The sequence below is a fragment of the Salvelinus fontinalis genome, chromosome 40, assembly GCF_029448725.1.
Source record: "Salvelinus fontinalis isolate EN_2023a chromosome 40, ASM2944872v1, whole genome shotgun sequence".
NCBI classification, from domain to species: domain Eukaryota; kingdom Metazoa; phylum Chordata; class Actinopteri; order Salmoniformes; family Salmonidae; genus Salvelinus; species Salvelinus fontinalis.
In genome coordinates this window covers 2,415,665-2,434,862 of record NC_074704.1, presented here as the reverse complement: position 1 = coordinate 2,434,862, position 19,198 = coordinate 2,415,665, and the positions used below count along the sequence as shown (strand labels likewise).

At 43.3% G+C, this 19,198-nt stretch overlaps 1 protein-coding gene across 2 annotated transcripts in view; it reads right to left on the bottom strand.

The window, feature by feature from the left end:
- Positions 1-19,198, bottom strand: part of LOC129839683 (glutamate receptor ionotropic, NMDA 2A-like) — a 188,477-nt gene that overhangs the window by 16,219 nt on the left and 153,060 nt on the right. For both annotated transcript variants that reach the window (XM_055907249.1, XM_055907250.1), the window contains one exon: positions 8,009-8,189. In XM_055907249.1, the coding sequence (XP_055763224.1) occupies positions 8,009-8,189 (181 nt within the window). The remainder of the gene's footprint in view (positions 1-8,008; positions 8,190-19,198) is intronic.

Sequence of the window (19,198 nt, the reverse complement as noted above, 5' to 3'; positions counted from 1 at the left end):
TAGAGACCACCTGGAGACAGTATACCATCTATAATCTATAGAGACCACCTGGAGACAGTTTAACATCTATAATCTATAGAGACCACCTGGAGACAGTATAACATCTATAATCTATAGAGACCACCTGGAGACAGTATAACATCTATAATCTAAAGAGACCACCTGGAGACAGGATAACATCTATAGAGACCACCTGGAGACAGTTTAACATCTATAATCTATAGAGACTACCTGGAGACAGTATAACATCTATAATCTATAGAGACCACCAGGGGACAGTATAACATCTATAATCTATAGAGACCACCTGGAGACAGTATAACATCTATAATCTATAGAGACCACCTGGAGACAGTATAACATCTATAATCTATAGAGACCACCTGGAGACAGTATAACATCTATAATCTATAGAGACTACCTGGAGACAGTATAACATCTATAATCTATAGAGACCACCTGGAGACAGTATAACATCTATAACATAGAGACCACCTGGAGACAGTATAACATCTATAATCTATAGAGACCACCTGGAGACAGTATAACATCTATAACATAGAGACCACCTGGAGACAGTATAACATCTATAATCTATAGAGACTACCTGGAGACAGTATAACATCTATAATCTATAGAGACCACCTGGAGACAGTATAACATCTATAATCTATAGAGACCACCTGGAGACAGTATAACATCTATAATCTATAGAGACTACCTGGAGACAGTATAACATCTATAGAGACCACCTGGAGACAGTATAACATCTATAATCTATAGAGACTACCTGGAGACAGTATAACATCTATAATCTATAGAGACCACCTGGAGACAGTATAACATCTATAACATAGAGACCACCTGGAGACAGTATAACATCTATAATCTATAGAGACTACCTGGAGACAGTATAACATCTATAATCTATAGAGACCACCTGGAGACAGTATAACATCTATAATCTATAGAGACCACCTGGAGACAGTATAACATCTATGATCTATAGAGACCACCTGGAGACAGTATAACATCTATAGAGACCTCCTGGAGACAGTATAACATCTATAATCTATAGAGACCACCTGGAGACAGTATAACATCTATAATCTATAGAGACCACCTGGAGACAGTATAACATCTATAGAGACCTCCTGGAGACAGTATAACATCTATAATCTATAGAGACTACCTGGAGACAGTATAACATCTATAGAGACCACCTGGAGACAGTATAACATCTATAGAGACCACCTGGAGACAGTATAACATCTATAGAGACCACCTGGAGACAGTATAACATCTATAGAGACCACCTTGAGACAGTATAACATCTATAGAGACCTCCTGGAGACAGTATAACATCTATAATCTATAGAGACCACCTGGAGACAGTATAACATCTATAGAGACCACCTGGAGACAGTATAACATCTATAATCTATAGAGACCACCTGGAGACAGTATAACATCTATAGAGACCACCTGGAGACAGTATAACATCTATAATCTATAGAGACCACCTGGAGACAGTATAACATCTATAGAGACCACCTGGAGACAGTATAACATCTATAATCTATAGAGAATACCTGGAGACAGTATAACATCTATAATCTATAGAGACCACCTGGAGACAGTATAACATCTATAATCTATAGAGACCACCTGGAGACAGTATAACATCTATAATCTATAGAGACCACCTGGAGACAGTATAACATCTATAATCTATAGAGACCACCTGGAGACAGTATATCATCTATAGAGACCACCTGGAGACAGTATAACATCTATAATCTATAGAGACCACCGGGAGACAGTATAACATCTATAATCTATAGAGACCACCTGGAGACAGTATAACATCTATAGAGACCTCCTGGAGACAGTATAACATCTATAGAGACTACCTGGAGACAGTATAACATCTATAATCTATAGAGACCACCTGGAGACAGTATAACATCTATAGAGACCACCTGGAGACAGTATAACATCTATAATCTATAGAGACCACCGGGAGACAGTATAACATCTATAATCTATAGAGACCACCTGGAGACAGTATAACATCTATAATCTATAGAGACCACCTGGAGACAGTATAACATCTATAGAGACCTCCTGGAGACAGTATAACATCTATAATCTATAGAGACTACCTGGAGACAGTATAACATCTATAGAGACCACCTGGAGACAGTATAACATCTATAGAGACCACCTGGAGATAGTATAACATCTATAGAGACCACCTGGAGACAGTATAACATCTATAGAGACCACCTGGAGACAGTATAACATCTATAGAGACCTCCTGGAGACAGTATAACATCTATAATCTATAGAGACCACCTGGAGACAGTATAACATCTATAGAGACCACCTGGAGACAGTATAACATCTATAATCTATAGAGACCACCTGGAGACAGTATAACATCTATAGAGACCACCTGGAGACAGTATAACATCTATAATCTATAGAGACCACCTGGAGACAGTATAACATCTATAATCTATAGAGACCACCTGGAGACAGTATAACATCTATAATCTATAGAGACCACCTGGAGACAGTATAACATCTATAATCTATAGAGACCACCTGGAGACAGTATAACATCTATAATCTATAGAGACCACCTGGAGACAGTATATCATCTATAATCTATAGAGACCACCGTGAGACAGTATAACATCTATAATCTATAGAGACCACCTGGAGACAGTATAACATCTATAATCTATAGAGACCACCTGGAGACAGTATAACATCTATAATCTATAGAGACCACCTGGAGACAGTATAACATCTATAATCTATAGAGACCACCTGGAGACAGTATAACATCTATAGAGACCACCTGGAGACAGTATAACATCTATAATCTATAGAGACCACCTGGAGACAGTATAACATCTATAATCTATAGAGACTACCTGGAGACAGTATAACATCTATAATCTATAGAGACCACCTGGAGACAGTATAACATCTATAACATAGAGACCACCTAGAGACAGTATAACATCTATAATCTATAGAGACCACCTGGAGACAGTATAACATCTATAACATAGAGACCACCTGGAGACAGTATAACATCTATAATCTATAGAGACTACCTGGAGACAGTATAACATCTATAATCTATAGAGACCACCTGGAGACAGTATAACATCTATAATCTATAGAGACCACCTGGAGACAGTATAACATCTATAATCTATAGAGACTACCTGGAGACAGTATAACATCTATAGAGACCACCTGGAGACAGTATAACATCTATAATCTATAGAGACTACCTGGAGACAGTATAACATCTATAATCTATAGAGACCACCTGGAGACAGTATAACATCTATAACATAGAGACCACCTGGAGACAGTATAACATCTATAATCTATAGAGACTACCTGGAGACAGTATAACATCTATAATCTATAGAGACCACCTGGAGACAGTATAACATCTATAATCTATAGAGACCACCTGGAGACAGTATAACATCTATGATCTATAGAGACCACCTGGAGACAGTATAACATCTATAGAGACCTCCTGGAGACAGTATAACATCTATAATCTATAGAGACCACCTGGAGACAGTATAACATCTATAATCTATAGAGACTACCTGGAGACAGTATAACATCTATAGAGACCTCCTGGAGACAGTATAACATCTATAATCTATAGAGACTACCTGGAGACAGTATAACATCTATAGAGACCACCTGGAGACAGTATAACATCTATAGAGACCACCTGGAGACAGTATAACATCTATAGAGACCACCTGGAGACAGTATAACATCTATAGAGACCACCTGGAGACAGTATAACATCTATAGAGACCTCCTGGAGACAGTATAACATCTATAATCTATAGAGACCACCTGGAGACAGTATAACATCTATAGAGACCACCTGGAGACAGTATAACATCTATAATCTATAGAGACCACCTGGAGACAGTATAACATCTATAGAGACCACCTGGAGACAGTATAACATCTATAATCTATAGAGAATACCTGGAGACAGTATAACATCTATAATCTATAGAGACCACCTGGAGACAGTATAACATCTATAATCTATAGAGACCACCTGGAGACAGTATAACATCTATAATCTATAGAGACCACCTGGAGACAGTATAACATCTATAATCTATAGAGACCACCTGGAGACAGTATATCATCTATAGAGACCACCTGGAGACAGTATAACATCTATAATCTATAGAGACCACCGGGAGACAGTATAACATCTATAATCTATAGAGACCACCGGGAGACAGTATAACATCTATAATCTATAGAGACCACCTGGAGACAGTATAACATCTATAGAGACCTCCTGGAGACAGTATAACATCTATAGAGACCACCTGGAGACAGTATAACATCTATAATCTATAGAGACCACCTGGAGACAGTATAACATCTATAGAGACCACCTGGAGACAGTATAACATCTATAATCTATAGAGACCACCGGGAGACAGTATAACATCTATAATCTATAGAGACCACCTGGAGACAGTATAACATCTATAATCTATAGAGACCACCTGGAGACAGTATAACATCTATAGAGACCTCCTGGAGACAGTATACCATCTATAATCTATAGAGACTACCTGGAGACAGTATAACATCTATAGAGACCACCTGGAGACAGTATAACATCTATAGAGACCACCTGGAGACAGTATAACATCTATAGAGACCACCTGGAGACAGTATAACATCTATAGAGACCACCTGGAGACAGTATAACATCTATAGAGACCACCTGGAGACAGTATAACATCTATAATCTATAGAGACCACCTGGAGACAGTATAACATCTATAGAGACCACCTGGAGACAGTATAACATCTATAATCTATAGAGACCACCTGGAGACAGTATAACATCTATAATCTATAGAGACCACCTGGAGACAGTATAACATCTATAATCTATAGAGACCACCTGGAGACAGTATAACATCTATAATCTATAGAGACCACCTGGAGACAGTATAACATCTATAATCTATAGAGACCACCTGGAGACAGTATATCATCTATAGAGACCACCTGGAGACAGTATAACATCTATAATCTATAGAGACCACCTGGAGACAGTATAACATCTATAATCTATAGAGACCACCTGGAGACAGTATAACATCTATAATCTATAGAGACCACCTGGAGACAGTATAACATCTATAATCTATAGAGACCACCTGGAGACAGTATAACATCTATAATCTATAGAGACCACCTGGAGACAGTATAACATCTATAATCTATAGAGACCACCTGGAGACAGTATAACATCTATAGAGACTTCCTGGAGACAGTATAACATCTATAATCTATAGAGAACACCTGGAGACAGTATAACATCTATAGAGACCACCTGGAGACAGTATAACATCTATAGAGACTACCGGGAGACAGTATAACATCTATAATCTATAGAGACCACCTGGAGACAGTATAACATCTATAGAGACCACCTGGAGACAGTATAACATCTATAGAGACCACCTGGAGACAGTATAACATCTATAATCTATAGAGACCACCTGGAGACAGTATAACATCTATAATCTATAGAGACCACCTGGAGACAGTATAACATCTATAATCTATAGAGACCACCTGGAGACAGTATAACATCTATAATCTATAGAGACCACCTGGAGACAGTATAACATCTATAATCTATAGAGACCACCTGGAGACAGTATAACATCTATAATCTATAGAGACCACCTGGAGACAGTTTAACATCTATAATCTATAGAGACTACCTGGAGACAGTATAACATCTATAATCTATAGAGACTACCTGGAGACAGTATAACATCTATAATCTATAGAGACCACCTGGAGACAGTATAACATCTATAATCTATAGAGACCACCTGGAGACAGTATAACATCTATAATCTATAGAGACCACCTGGAGACAGTATAACATCTATAATCTATAGAGACCACCTGGAGACAGTATAACATCTATAATCTATAGAGACCACCTGGAGACAGTATAACATCTATAATCTATAGAGACCACCTGGAGACAGTATAACATCTATAATCTATAGAGACCACCTGGAGACAGTATAACATCTATAATCTATAGAGACCACCTGGAGACAGTATAACATCTATAATCTATAGAGACCACCTGGAGACAGTATAACATCTATAGAGACTACCTGGAGACAGTATAACATCTATAATCTATAGAGACCACCTGGAGACAGTATAACATCTATAATCTATAGAGACTACCTGGAGACAGTATAACATCTATAATCTATAGAGACCACCTGGAGACAGTATAACATCTATAATCTATAGAGACCACCTGGAGACAGTATAACATCTATTATCTATAGAGACCACCTGGAGACAGTATAACATCTATAATCTATAGAGACTACCTGGAGACAGTATAACATCTATAATCTATAGAGACCACCTGGTGACAGTATAACATCTATAATCTATAGAGACCACCTGGAGACAGTATAACATCTATAATCTATAGAGACCACCTGGAGACAGTATAACATCTATAATCTATAGAGACCACCTGGAGACAGTATAACATCTATAATCTATAGAGACCACCTGGAGACAGTATAACATCTATAATCTATAGAGGCCACCTGGAGACAGTATAACATCTAACATATAACATGTCTACACCTCTACTGTGGGACTCTGTTACTACATGTATTATGTCTACACCTCTACTGTGGGGCTCTGTTACTACGTTTATTATGTCTACACCTCTACTGTGGGGCTCTGTTACTACATGTATTATGTCTACACCTCTACTGTGGGGCTCTGTTACTACGTTTATTATGTCTACACCTCTACTGTGGGCTTCTGTTACTACATTTATTATGTCTACACCTCTACTGTGGGCTTCTGTTACTACATTTATTATGTCTACACCTCTACTGTGGGCTTCTGTTACTACATGTATTATGTCTACACCTCTACTGTGGGGCTCTGTTACTACATGTATTATGTCTACACCTCTACTGTGGGCTTCTGTTACTACATTTATTATGTCTACACCTCTACTGTGGGGCTCTGTTACTACATTTATTATGTCTACACCTCTACTGTGGGGCTCTGTTACTACATGTATTATGTCTACACCTCTACTGTGGGGCTCTGTTACTACATGTATTATGTCTACACCTCTACTGTGGGGCTCTGTTACTACATGTATTATGTCTACACCTCTACTGTGGGGCTCTGTTACTACATGTATTATGTCTACACCTCTACTGTGGGACTCTGTTACTACATTTATTATGTCTACACCTCTACTGTGGGACTCTGTTACTACATTTATTATGTCTACACCTCCACCGTGGGGCTCTGTTACTACATGTATTATGTCTACACCACTACCGTGGGGCTCTGTTACTACATTTATTAATGTCTACGTTCGGTTTTGACACGTTTCTTCTTCAGACACTTTAATGGATACTTTTAAATTATATTATGTTAGCTAATCATTAATATAACAAATACAAAAATGATATATAAAAAAAAGAATCTTAAAGTATAATTGTTAGAGATGACTAATGTTACCCTCCCCTCTACAACAACAAAAAACGCTTAAATACATGTACATTTTCATTTGGAGTGTATGCATTAGCAGTCCAAGATTTATATAAATCATTGGGTACGACAGTTGAAATAAGCTGATGAGGTATATATAAGTTACATTCTTTAAAAATCAAAGGATATATATCATGAATTTAATTTAAAAGTTTTTAAAAATTATGTAGCAATTGCAGATTCTCCCTTTGATTTCCTGATAAAATTCCGGTTGGAATTTTCCCAGGGAATTTGAAATCCTTCAACCAGGTATTTTTGGGGAAAAGTTCCTGTAATTCCATTCGTTTTTTTTTTCTGGGTTAGAGATGTGAGGTCAGGGGTTAGGGGTCAGGGGTCATACCTTTCATCATGTTGATGATACCGGGCTGCAGCAGGGCCGGGGAGCGTTTAGGAGAAGAGGACAGGCTGATCTTCTTCGCTGACTTCAGAAGGTGTAACATGTTGGCCTGAGGAGAGAAGTCTAACTCTGGAGGCTTTTTCTTTAACTCGATATGGACCCCGTGGACACAAGACCAGATACCCTGGAGAGGAGGAGGAGGAGGAGGAGGAGGAGGAGGAGGAGCAGGAGGGGGAGGAGGAGAAGAGGAGAAGAGGAGGAGGAGGAGGAGGAGGAGGAGGAGGAGGAGGAGGAGGAGGAGGAGAGGAGGGGGGGGACATGAGGAAGAGAGGAGGGGGGTGATGATGATGATGGTGATGGAGGGGCGGGGGGAAGGGAGGAGAATAGGGAACAGAAAGAGAGAGGAAGAAGATCAGTGTGAGGCATCACCGACCGACCGACCGACCGACCGACCGACCGACCCTTGGTAGCAGCAGCAACATGACTGATAAACAACACAACTGGAGTCAACACCAGGGACATGACTGATAAATAAGTCTGTGCTCTGTCTCTTTGTGTGTGTCAGGGCAGGAGGAGGGGTGTCAGGGTAGGGGGAGGAGGTGTCCAGGAGGAGGAGGAGTGTCAGGGCAGGAGGAGGAGGTGTCCAGGAGGAGGTGGGGTGTCAGGGCAGGAAGAGGGGTGTCAGGGCAGGAGGAGGAGGTGTCCAGGAGGAGGAGAAGGTGTCAGGGCAGGAGGAGGAGAGGGTGTCAGGGCAGGAGGAGGAGAGGGTGTCAGGGCAGGAGGAGGAGAGGGTGTCAGGGCAGGAGGAGAAGGTGTGCAGGAGGAGGAGGGGTGTCAGGGCAGGAGGAGGGGTGTCAGGGCAGGAGGAGGAGGTGTCCAGGAGGAGGAGAGGGTGTCAGGGCAGGAGGAGCGGTGTCAGGGCAGGAGGAGGGGTGTCAGGGCAGGAGGAGGGGTGTCAGGGCAGGAGGAGGGGTGTCAGGGCAGGAAGGAGGAATGTCAGGGCAGGAAGGAGGGGTGTCAGGGCAGGAGGAGGGGTGTCAGGGCAGGAGGAGGGGTGTCAGGGCAGGAGGAGGGGTCCAGGAGGAGGAGGGGTGTCAGGGCAAGAGGAGGGGTGTCAGGGCAAGAGGAGGGGTGTCAGGGCAGGAGGAGGAGGTGTCCAGGAGGAGGAGAGGGTGTCAGGGCAGGAGGAGCAGTGTCAGGGCAAGAGGAGGGGTGTCAGGGCAGGAGGAGGGGTGTCAGGGCAGGAGGAGGGGTGTCAGGGTAGGAAGGAGGGGTGTCAGGGCAGGAGGAGGAGGTGTCCAGGAGGAGGAGAGGGTGTCAGGGCAGGAGGAGGGGTGTCAGGGCAGGAGGAGGGGTGTCAGGGCAGGAGGAGGGGTGTCAGGGCAGGAAGGAGGAATGTCAGGGCAGGAAGGAGGGGTGTCAGGGCAGGAGGAGGGGTGTCAGGGCAGGAGGAGGGGTCCAGGAGGAGGAGGGGTGTCAGGGCAAGAGGAGGGGTGTCAGGGCAAGAGGAGGGGTGTCAGGGCAGGAGGAGGAGGTGTCCAGGAGGAGGAGAGGGTGTCAGGGCAGGAGGAGCAGTGTCAGGGCAAGAGGAGGGGTGTCAGGGCAGGAGGAGGGGTGTCAGGGCAGGAGGAGGGGTGTCAGGGCAGGAGGAGGGGTGTCAGGGTAGGAAGGAGGGGTGTCAGGGTAGGAGGAGGGGTTTCAGGGTAGGAGGAGGGGTGTCAGGGTAGAAGGAGGGGTGTCAGGGTAGGAAGAAGGGGTGTCAGGGTAGGAAGGAAGGGTGTCAGGGTAGGAGGAGCGGCGTCAGGGCAGGAGGAGCGGCGTCAGGGCAGGAGGAGCGGTGTCAGGGCAGGAGGAGCGGTGTCAGGGCAGGAGGAGCGGTGTCAGGGCAGGAGAAGGGGTGTCAGGGCAGGAGGAGCGGTGTCAGGGCAGGAGGAGCGGTGTCATGGCAGGAGGAGAGGTGTCAGGGCAGGAGGAGGGGTGTCAGGGTAGGAGGAGCGGTGTCAGGGCAGGAGGAGGGGTGTCAGGGTAGGAAGGAGGGGTGTCAGGGTAGGAAGGAGGGGTGTCAGGGCAGGAGGAGGGGTGTCAGGGCAGGAGGATGTGTGACTCCATCTTGCATTGACCCTACATACACTCAGTAGACTATATATACAGTTGTGGCCAAAAGTTTTGAGAATGAAACAAATATTAATTTCCACATAGTTTGCTGCTTCAGTGTCTTTAGATATTTTTGTCAGATGTTACTATGGAATACTGAAGTCTAATTACAATCATTTCATAAGTGTCAAAGGCTTTTATTGACAATCACATGAAGTTGATGCAAAGAGTCAATATTTGCAGTGTTGACCCTTCTTTTTCAAGACCTCTGCAATCCGCTCTGGCAAAACTTCTTATGGCTGCAGGGGGCGTTACTGAGTAGCCAGCTAAATCGTGCCCATTTCAAACGGCCTCGTACTCAATTCTTGCTCGTACAATATGCATATTATTATTATTATTGGATAGTAAACACTCTCTAGTTTCTATAGCCGTTGGAATTATGTCTCTGAGTGAAACAGAACTCATTCTACAGCACTTTTCCTGACAGGGAGTGAGATTTCAGAAATCTTGGCCCCTGTTCTGGGGTCAGTTTTAAAGTCCCTGTAAATGCTATGAGGATACAAACACAGCCTACGTCTTCCTCTGGATGTCATTACGTGGTGACGCTTTGAATGGAGTCGATTGCGCAATCAGGGCCTGTATAAAAGAGCACAAGGTGGAAGTAGCTTCCTTTTCTTCCTGCGCCTGACGCACGATGGACGTCGGACTGGCTCTCTTTCCAAGCTGTTGTTTAGCCAGTAATATTTCTCCGATCATGTTTTTACTCGTTATAGGTGTTAAAAACATCATAAGGTAGTTAATTTAAACCGTTTTATAGCAATTTGTAATTAATTGCAATTCATCTGATCACTCTTCATAACATTCTGGACTATATGCAAATTGCCATGATACAAAATGAGGAAGCAGACGTTGTGAAAATGTATATTTGTGTCATTCTCAAAACTTTTGGCCACTGCTGTACACTCACTAGACTATATACACACTATATACACACTATATACACACTATATACACACTCACTAGACTATATACATACTATATACACACTCACTAGACTATATACATACTATATACACACTCACTAGACTATATACACACTCACTAGACTATAAAAACACTATATACACACTCACTAGACTATATACACACTCACTAGACTATATACACACTATATACACTATATACACACTCACTAGACTATATACACACTCACTAGACTATAAAAACACTATATACACACTCACTAGACTATATACACACTCACTAGACTATATACACACTATATACACTATATACACACTCACTAGACTATATACACACTATATACACTATATACACACTCACTAGACTATATACACACTATATACACACTATATACACCCTATATACACACTCACTAGACTATATACACACTATATACACACTCACTAGACTATAAACACACTATATACACACTCACTAGACTATATACACACTATATACACACTCACTAGACTATATACACACTATATAAACACTCACTAGACTATATACACACTATATACACACTCACTAGACTATATACACACTCACTAGACTATATATACACTCACTAGACTATATACACACTATATACACACTATATACACTATATACACACTATAAACACACTCACTACAATATAAACACACTCACTAGACTATATATACACTCACTAGACTATATACACACTATATACACACACTATATACACACTCACTAGACTATATACACACAATATACACACTATATACACACAATATACACACTATATACATAATCCCTAGACTATATACACACTCACTAGACTATATACACACACTCACTAGACTATATACACACTCACTACACTATATACACACTCACTAGACTATAAACACACTCACTAGACTATATACACACTATAAACACACTCACTAGACTATATAAACACACTCACTAGACTATATACACACTCACTAGACTATATACACACTCACTAGACTATATACACACTCACTACACTATATACACACTCACTAGACTATATACACACTCACTAGACTATATACACACTCACTACACTATATACACACTACAAACACACTCACTAGACTATATAAACACACTCACTAGACTATATACACACTCACTAGACTATATACACACTCACTAGACTATATACACACGCACTACACTATATACACACTATATACACACTATATACACACTCACTACACTATATACACACTATATACACACTCACTACACTATATTCACACTATATACACACTCACTACACTATATTCACACTATATACACACTCACTAGACTATACACACTATATACACACTCACTACACTATATACACACTATATACACACTCACTAGACTATATACACACTATATACACGCTCACTACACTATATACACACTATATACACACTCACTACCCTATATACACACTATATACACACTCACTAGACTATATACACACTCACTACACTATATACACACTCACTACACTATATAAACACACTCACTACACTATAAACACACTCACTAGACTATAAACACACTCACTACACTATAAACACACTCACTACACTATATAAACACACTCACTAGACTATATACACACTCACTACACTATATACACACTCACTAGACTATAAACACACTCTCTAGACTATATACACACTCACTAGACTATATACACACTCACTAGACTATATACACACTCACTAGACTAAATACACACTCACAACACTATATACACACTATAAACACACTCACTAGACTATATAAACACACTCACTAGACTATATACACACTCACTAGACTATATACACACTCACTACACTATATACACATTATATACACACTATAAACACACTCACTAGACTATATACACACTATATACACACTCACTACACTATATACACACTCACTACAATATATACACACTATACACACACTCACTAGACTATATACACACTATATACACACTCACTACACTATATACACACTATATACACACTCACTACACTATATACACACTCACTACAATATATACACACTATACACACACTCACTAGACTATATACACACTATATACACACTCACTACACTATATACACACTATATACACACTCACCAGACTATATACACACTATATACACACTCACTAGACTATATACACACTATATACACACTCACTACACTATATACACACTATACACACACTCACTACACTATATACACACTATACACACACTCACTACACTATATACACACTCACTAGACTATATACACACTCACTAGACTATATACACACTCACTAGACTATATACACACTATATACACACTCACTAGACTATATACACACTATGTACACACTCACTAGACTATATACACACTATATACACACACTATATACACACTCACTAGACTATATACACACTATATAAAAAACACTCACTACACTATATACACACTATATACACACTCACTACACTATATACACACTATATACACACACTCACTACACTATATACACACTATATACACACTATATACACACACTCACTACACTATATACACACTCACTACACTATATACACACTATATACACACTATATACACACTCACTAGACTATATACACACTCACTACACTATATACACACTATATACACACTATATACACACTCACTAGACTATATACACACTATATACACACTATATACACACTCACTACACTATATACACACTATATACACACTATATACACACTCACTACACTATATACACACTCACTACACTATATACACACACTCACTACACTATATACACACTATATACACACTCACTACACTATATACACACTATATACACACTCACTACACTAGACAGGCCCTAACCCAGGCTGAGAGACAGTAGGAACAGACTGGCCCTAACCCAGACTAAGAGACAGTAGGAACAGACTGGCCCTAACCCAGGCTAAGAGACAGTAGAAACAGACTGGCCCTAACCCAGACTGAGAGACAGTAGGAACAGACTGACCCTAACCCAGACTAAGAGACAGTAGGAACAGACTGGCCCTAACCCAGACTAAGAGACAGTAGGAACAGACTGGCCCTAACCCAGACTAAGAGACAGTAGAAACAGACTGGCCCTAACCCAGGCTAAGAGACAGTAGGAACAGACCGGCCCTAACCCAGACTAAGAGACAGTAGGAACAGACTGGCCCTAACCCAGGCTAAGAGACAGTAGAAACAGACTGGCCCTAACCCAGACTAAGAGACAGTAGGAACAGACTGGCCCTAACCCAGACTGAGAGACAGTAGGAACAGACTGGCCCTAACCCAGGCTAAGAGACAGTAGGAACAGACTGGCCCTAACCCAGGCTAAGAGACAGTAGGAACAGACTGGCACTAACCCAGACTAAGAGACAGTAGGAACAGACTGGCCCTAACCCAGACTAAGAGACAGTAGAAACAGACTGGCCCTAACCCAGGCTAAGAGACAGTAGGAACAGACTGGCCCTAACCCAGACTAAGAGACAGTAGGAACAGACTGGCCCTAACCCAGGCTAAGAGACAGTAGGAACAGACTGGCCCTAACCCAGACTAAGCGACAGTAGGAACAGACCGGCCCTAACCCAGACTAAGAGACAGTAGGAACAGACTGGCCCTAACCCAGGCTAAGAGACAGTAGGAACAGACTGGCCCTAACCCAGACTAAGCGAGGAGGACAGCTAGTAAAGTACAGGAGCAGAGTAGAGAACAGAGACAGAGGGTGATAATGTATCTGTTCTCTGCCTCAGGCTGCAACACCTGGCTCTATTTCACAGCAGTAACCTGACCATCTCTCTCTCTCTCTCTCTCTCTCTCTCTCTCTCTCTCTCTCTCTCTCTCTCTCTCTCTCTCTCTCTCTCTCTCTCTCTCTCTCTCTCTCTCTCTCTCTCTCTCTCTCTCTCTCTCTCTCTCTCTCTCTCTCTCATTCCAGCCAATTACAATGATCCTGTCCTCTTATAGCGCCTCCTACCAGCCTCCTCTGCCCTACACCCCTACATTCTACACCCTAACCCCTACATTCTACACCTTAACCCCTACATTCTACACCTTAACCCCTACATTCTACACCTTAACCCCTACATTCTACACCCTAACCCCTACATTCTACACCTTAACCCCTACATTCTACACCTTAACTCTACTTACATCTACACCTACTTAATTCTACACCTTAACCCCTACATTTGCATTCGCACTGCAGGTAGTATAACTTTTCATTACATTTCATTACATTTCATTATAGTACAACGGTTTAATTTGTCTAACCTTAGCAATTTCTTCTTAGCTAGCTACTTAGCCGTCTGTGTATAAAAGATATTGCGTAATTATCGTATTTCGTCGCCTATCGTAGTCCACACTGCTATCTGCCCAGCAGCTAGCAAACGTCCACCGTCTACCGAATAGTAGTATAACTTTTCATTACATTTCATTATAGTACAACGGTCTGATTTTCATTTTCATTACAGTACAACGGTTTGATTTGTTTGATCTTAGCTAGCTACATAGCCGTCTTTGCATCAAACATAATTGTGTAGTTATTGAGGTTCGCCAGCCAGCTATTTTCGCCCTAACGTAACGCAACGTAGCCAACACTGCTAGCTAGCCAGCTTGCCACCGAATAGCAGCATTGTAGAAACGAGTGCATTACAACGGAACGACTTGATCAGTGTAGTGTTGGCTGACTACACAGTTGTCTTTGCTATCTTTGATTTGTATTTGTTCGATCTTAGCTAGCTACTTAGCTGGCTACATAGCCGTCTTTGTATCGGTGATAATTGTGTAGTTATCAAGGTTCGCTGAGGTTCGCTAGCCAGGTATTCTCGCCCTAACGTAACGTAACGTAACGTAGTCAACCCTGCTAGCTAGCCAGCTAGCCACCGATTAGCAGCACTGTAGAAACGATTACATTACAACGGAACGACTTGACTTGTGTAGTGTTAGCTAGCTACATAGTTTTCTTTGCTATCTTTGTATCTAAGATAATTGTGTAGCTTTGAGTAATTATCGGTTAGCTAGCCAGCTATTTTTCGCCTGCCGCGCTGCCGTCCTCCTACCTAGCCAACACTGCTAGCTAGCCAACTTCTACCGAATAGCAGCACTGTAGAAACTTACATTACAACGGAACGACTTGATTAGCGTAGTGTTAGCTAGTTGTCTTTGCTGTCCTTGTATCCATGATAATTGTGTAGTTTAGAGAAATTTAGTGAAATTGTCGAGGTTACCTAGCCAGCTTCACTTTCAACAACGTAGCCACTGCTAGCCAGGCTACTTCACCAGCCAGCAGTACTATATCATTTTAGTCAATAGATCTTGTATTTTATTTTTATTTTTTTGCAACGTAAGCTTAACTTTCTGAACATTCGAGACGTGTAGCCCACTTGTCATTCTAATCTCCTTTGCATTAGCGTAGCCTCTTCTGTAGCCTGTCAACTATGTGTCTGTCTATCCCTGTTCTCTCCTCTCTGCACAGACCATACAAACGCTTCACACCGCGTGGCCGCGCCCACCCTAACCTGGTGGTCCCAGCCCGCACGACCCACGTGGAGTTCCAGGTCTCCGGTAGCCTCTGGAACTGCCGATCTGCGGCCAACAAGGCAGAGCTCATCTCAGCCTATGCGTCCCTCCAGTCCCTCGACTTCTTGGCACTGACGGAAACATGGCTCACCACAGATAACACTGCTACTCCTACTGCTCTCTCTTCGTCTGCCCACGTGTTCTCGCACACCCCGAGACCTTCTGGTCAGCGGGGTGGTGGCACCGGGATCCTCATCTCTCCCAAGTGGTCATTCTCTCTTTCTCCCCTTACCCATCTGTCTATCGCCTCCTTTGAATTCCATGCTGTCACAGTTACCAGCCCTTTCAAGCTTAACATCCTTATCATTTATCGCCCTCCAGGTTCCCTTGGAGAGTTCATCAATGAGCTTGATGCCTTGATAAGCTCCTTTCCTGAGGACGGCTCACCTCTCACAGTTCTGGGTGACTTTAACCTCCCCATGTCTACCTTTGACTCATTCCTCTCTGCCTCCTTCTTTCCACTCCTCTCCTCTTTTGACCTCACCCTCTCACCTTCCCCCCCTACTCACAAGGCAGGCAATACGCTTGACCTCATCTTTACTAGATGCTGTTCTTCCACTAACCTCATTGCAACTCCCCTCCAAGTCTCCGACCACTACCTTGTATCCTTTTCCCTCTCGCTCTCATCCAACACTTCCCACACTGCCCCTACTCGGATGGTATCGCGCCGTCCCAACCTCCGCTCTCTCTCCCCCGCTACTCTCTCCTCTTCCATCCTATCATCTCTTCCCTCTGCCCAAACCTTCTCCAACCTATCTCCTGATTCTGCCTCCTCAACCCTCCTCTCCTCCCTTTCTGCATCCTTTGACTCTCTATGTCCCCTATCCTCCAGGCCGGCTCGGTCCTCCCCTCCCGCTCCGTGGCTCGACGACTCATTGCGAGCTCACAGAACAGGGCTCCGGGCAGCCGAGCGGAAATGGAGGAAAACTCGCCTCCCTGCGGACCTGGCATCCTTTCACTCCCTCCTCTCTACATTTTCCTCTTCTGTCTCTGCTGCTAAAGCCACTTTCTACCACTCTAAATTCCAAGCATCTGCCTCTAACCCTAGGAAGCTCTTTGCCACCTTCTCCTCCCTCCTGAATCCTCCTCCCCCTCCCCCCCCCCTCCTCCCTCTCTGCAGACGACTTCGTCAACCATTTTGAAAAGAAGGTCGACGACATCCGATCCTCGTTTGCTAAGTCAAACGACACCGCTGGTTCTGCTCACACTGCCCAACCCTGTGCTTTGACCTCTTTCTCCCCTCTCTCTCCAGATGAAATCTCGCGTCTTGTGACGGCCGGCCGCCCAACAACCTGCCCGCTTGACCCTATCCCCTCCTCTCTTCTCCAGACCATTTCCGGAGACCTTCTACCTTACCTCACCTCGCTCATCAACTCATCCTTGACCGCTGGCTACGTCCCTTCCGTCTTCAAGAGAGCGAGAGTTGCACCCCTTCTGAAAAAACCTACACTCGATCCCTCCGATGTCAACAACTACAGACCAGTATCCCTTCTTTCTTTTCTCTCCAAAACTCTTGAACGTGCCGTCCTTGGCCAGCTCTCCTGCTATCTCTCTCAGAATGACCTTCTTGATCCAAATCAGTCAGGTTTCAAGACTAGTCACTCAACTGAGACTGCTCTTCTCTGTATCACGGAGGCGCTCCGCACTGCTAAAGCTAACTCTCTCTCCTCTGCTCTCATCCTTCTAGACCTATCGGCTGCCTTCGATACTGTGAACCATCAGATCCTCCTCTCCACCCTCTCCGAGTTGGGCATCTCCGGCGCGGCCCACGCTTGGATTGCGTCCTACCTGACAGGTCGCTCCTACCAGGTGGCGTGGCGAGAATCTGTCTCCTCACCACGCGCTCTCACCACTGGTGTCCCCCAGGGCTCTGTTCTAGGCCCTCTCCTATTCTCGCTATACACCAAGTCACTTGGCTCTGTCATAACCTCACATGGTCTCTCCTATCATTGCTATGCAGACGACACATAATTAATCTTCTCCTTTCCCCCTTCTGATGACCAGGTGGCGAATCGCATCTCTGCATGTCTGGCAGACATATCAGTGTGGATGACGGACCACCACCTCAAGCTGAACCTCGGCAAGACGGAGCTGCTCTTCCTCCCGGGGAAGGACTGTCCGTTCCATGATCTCGCCATCACGGTTGACAACTCCATTGTGTCCTCCTCCCAGAGCGCTAAGAACCTTGGCGTGATCCTGGACAACACCCTGTCGTTCTCCACCAACATCAAGGCGGTGGCCCGTTCCTGTAGGTTCATGCTCTACAACATCCGCAGAGTACGACCCTGCCTCACACAGGAAGCGGCGCAGGTCCTAATCCAGGCACTTGTCATCTCCCGTCTGGATTACTGCAACTCGCTGTTGGCTGGGCTCCCTGCCTGTGCCATTAAACCCCTACAACTCATCCAGAACGCCGCAGCCCGTCTGGTGTTCAACCTTCCCAAGTTCTCT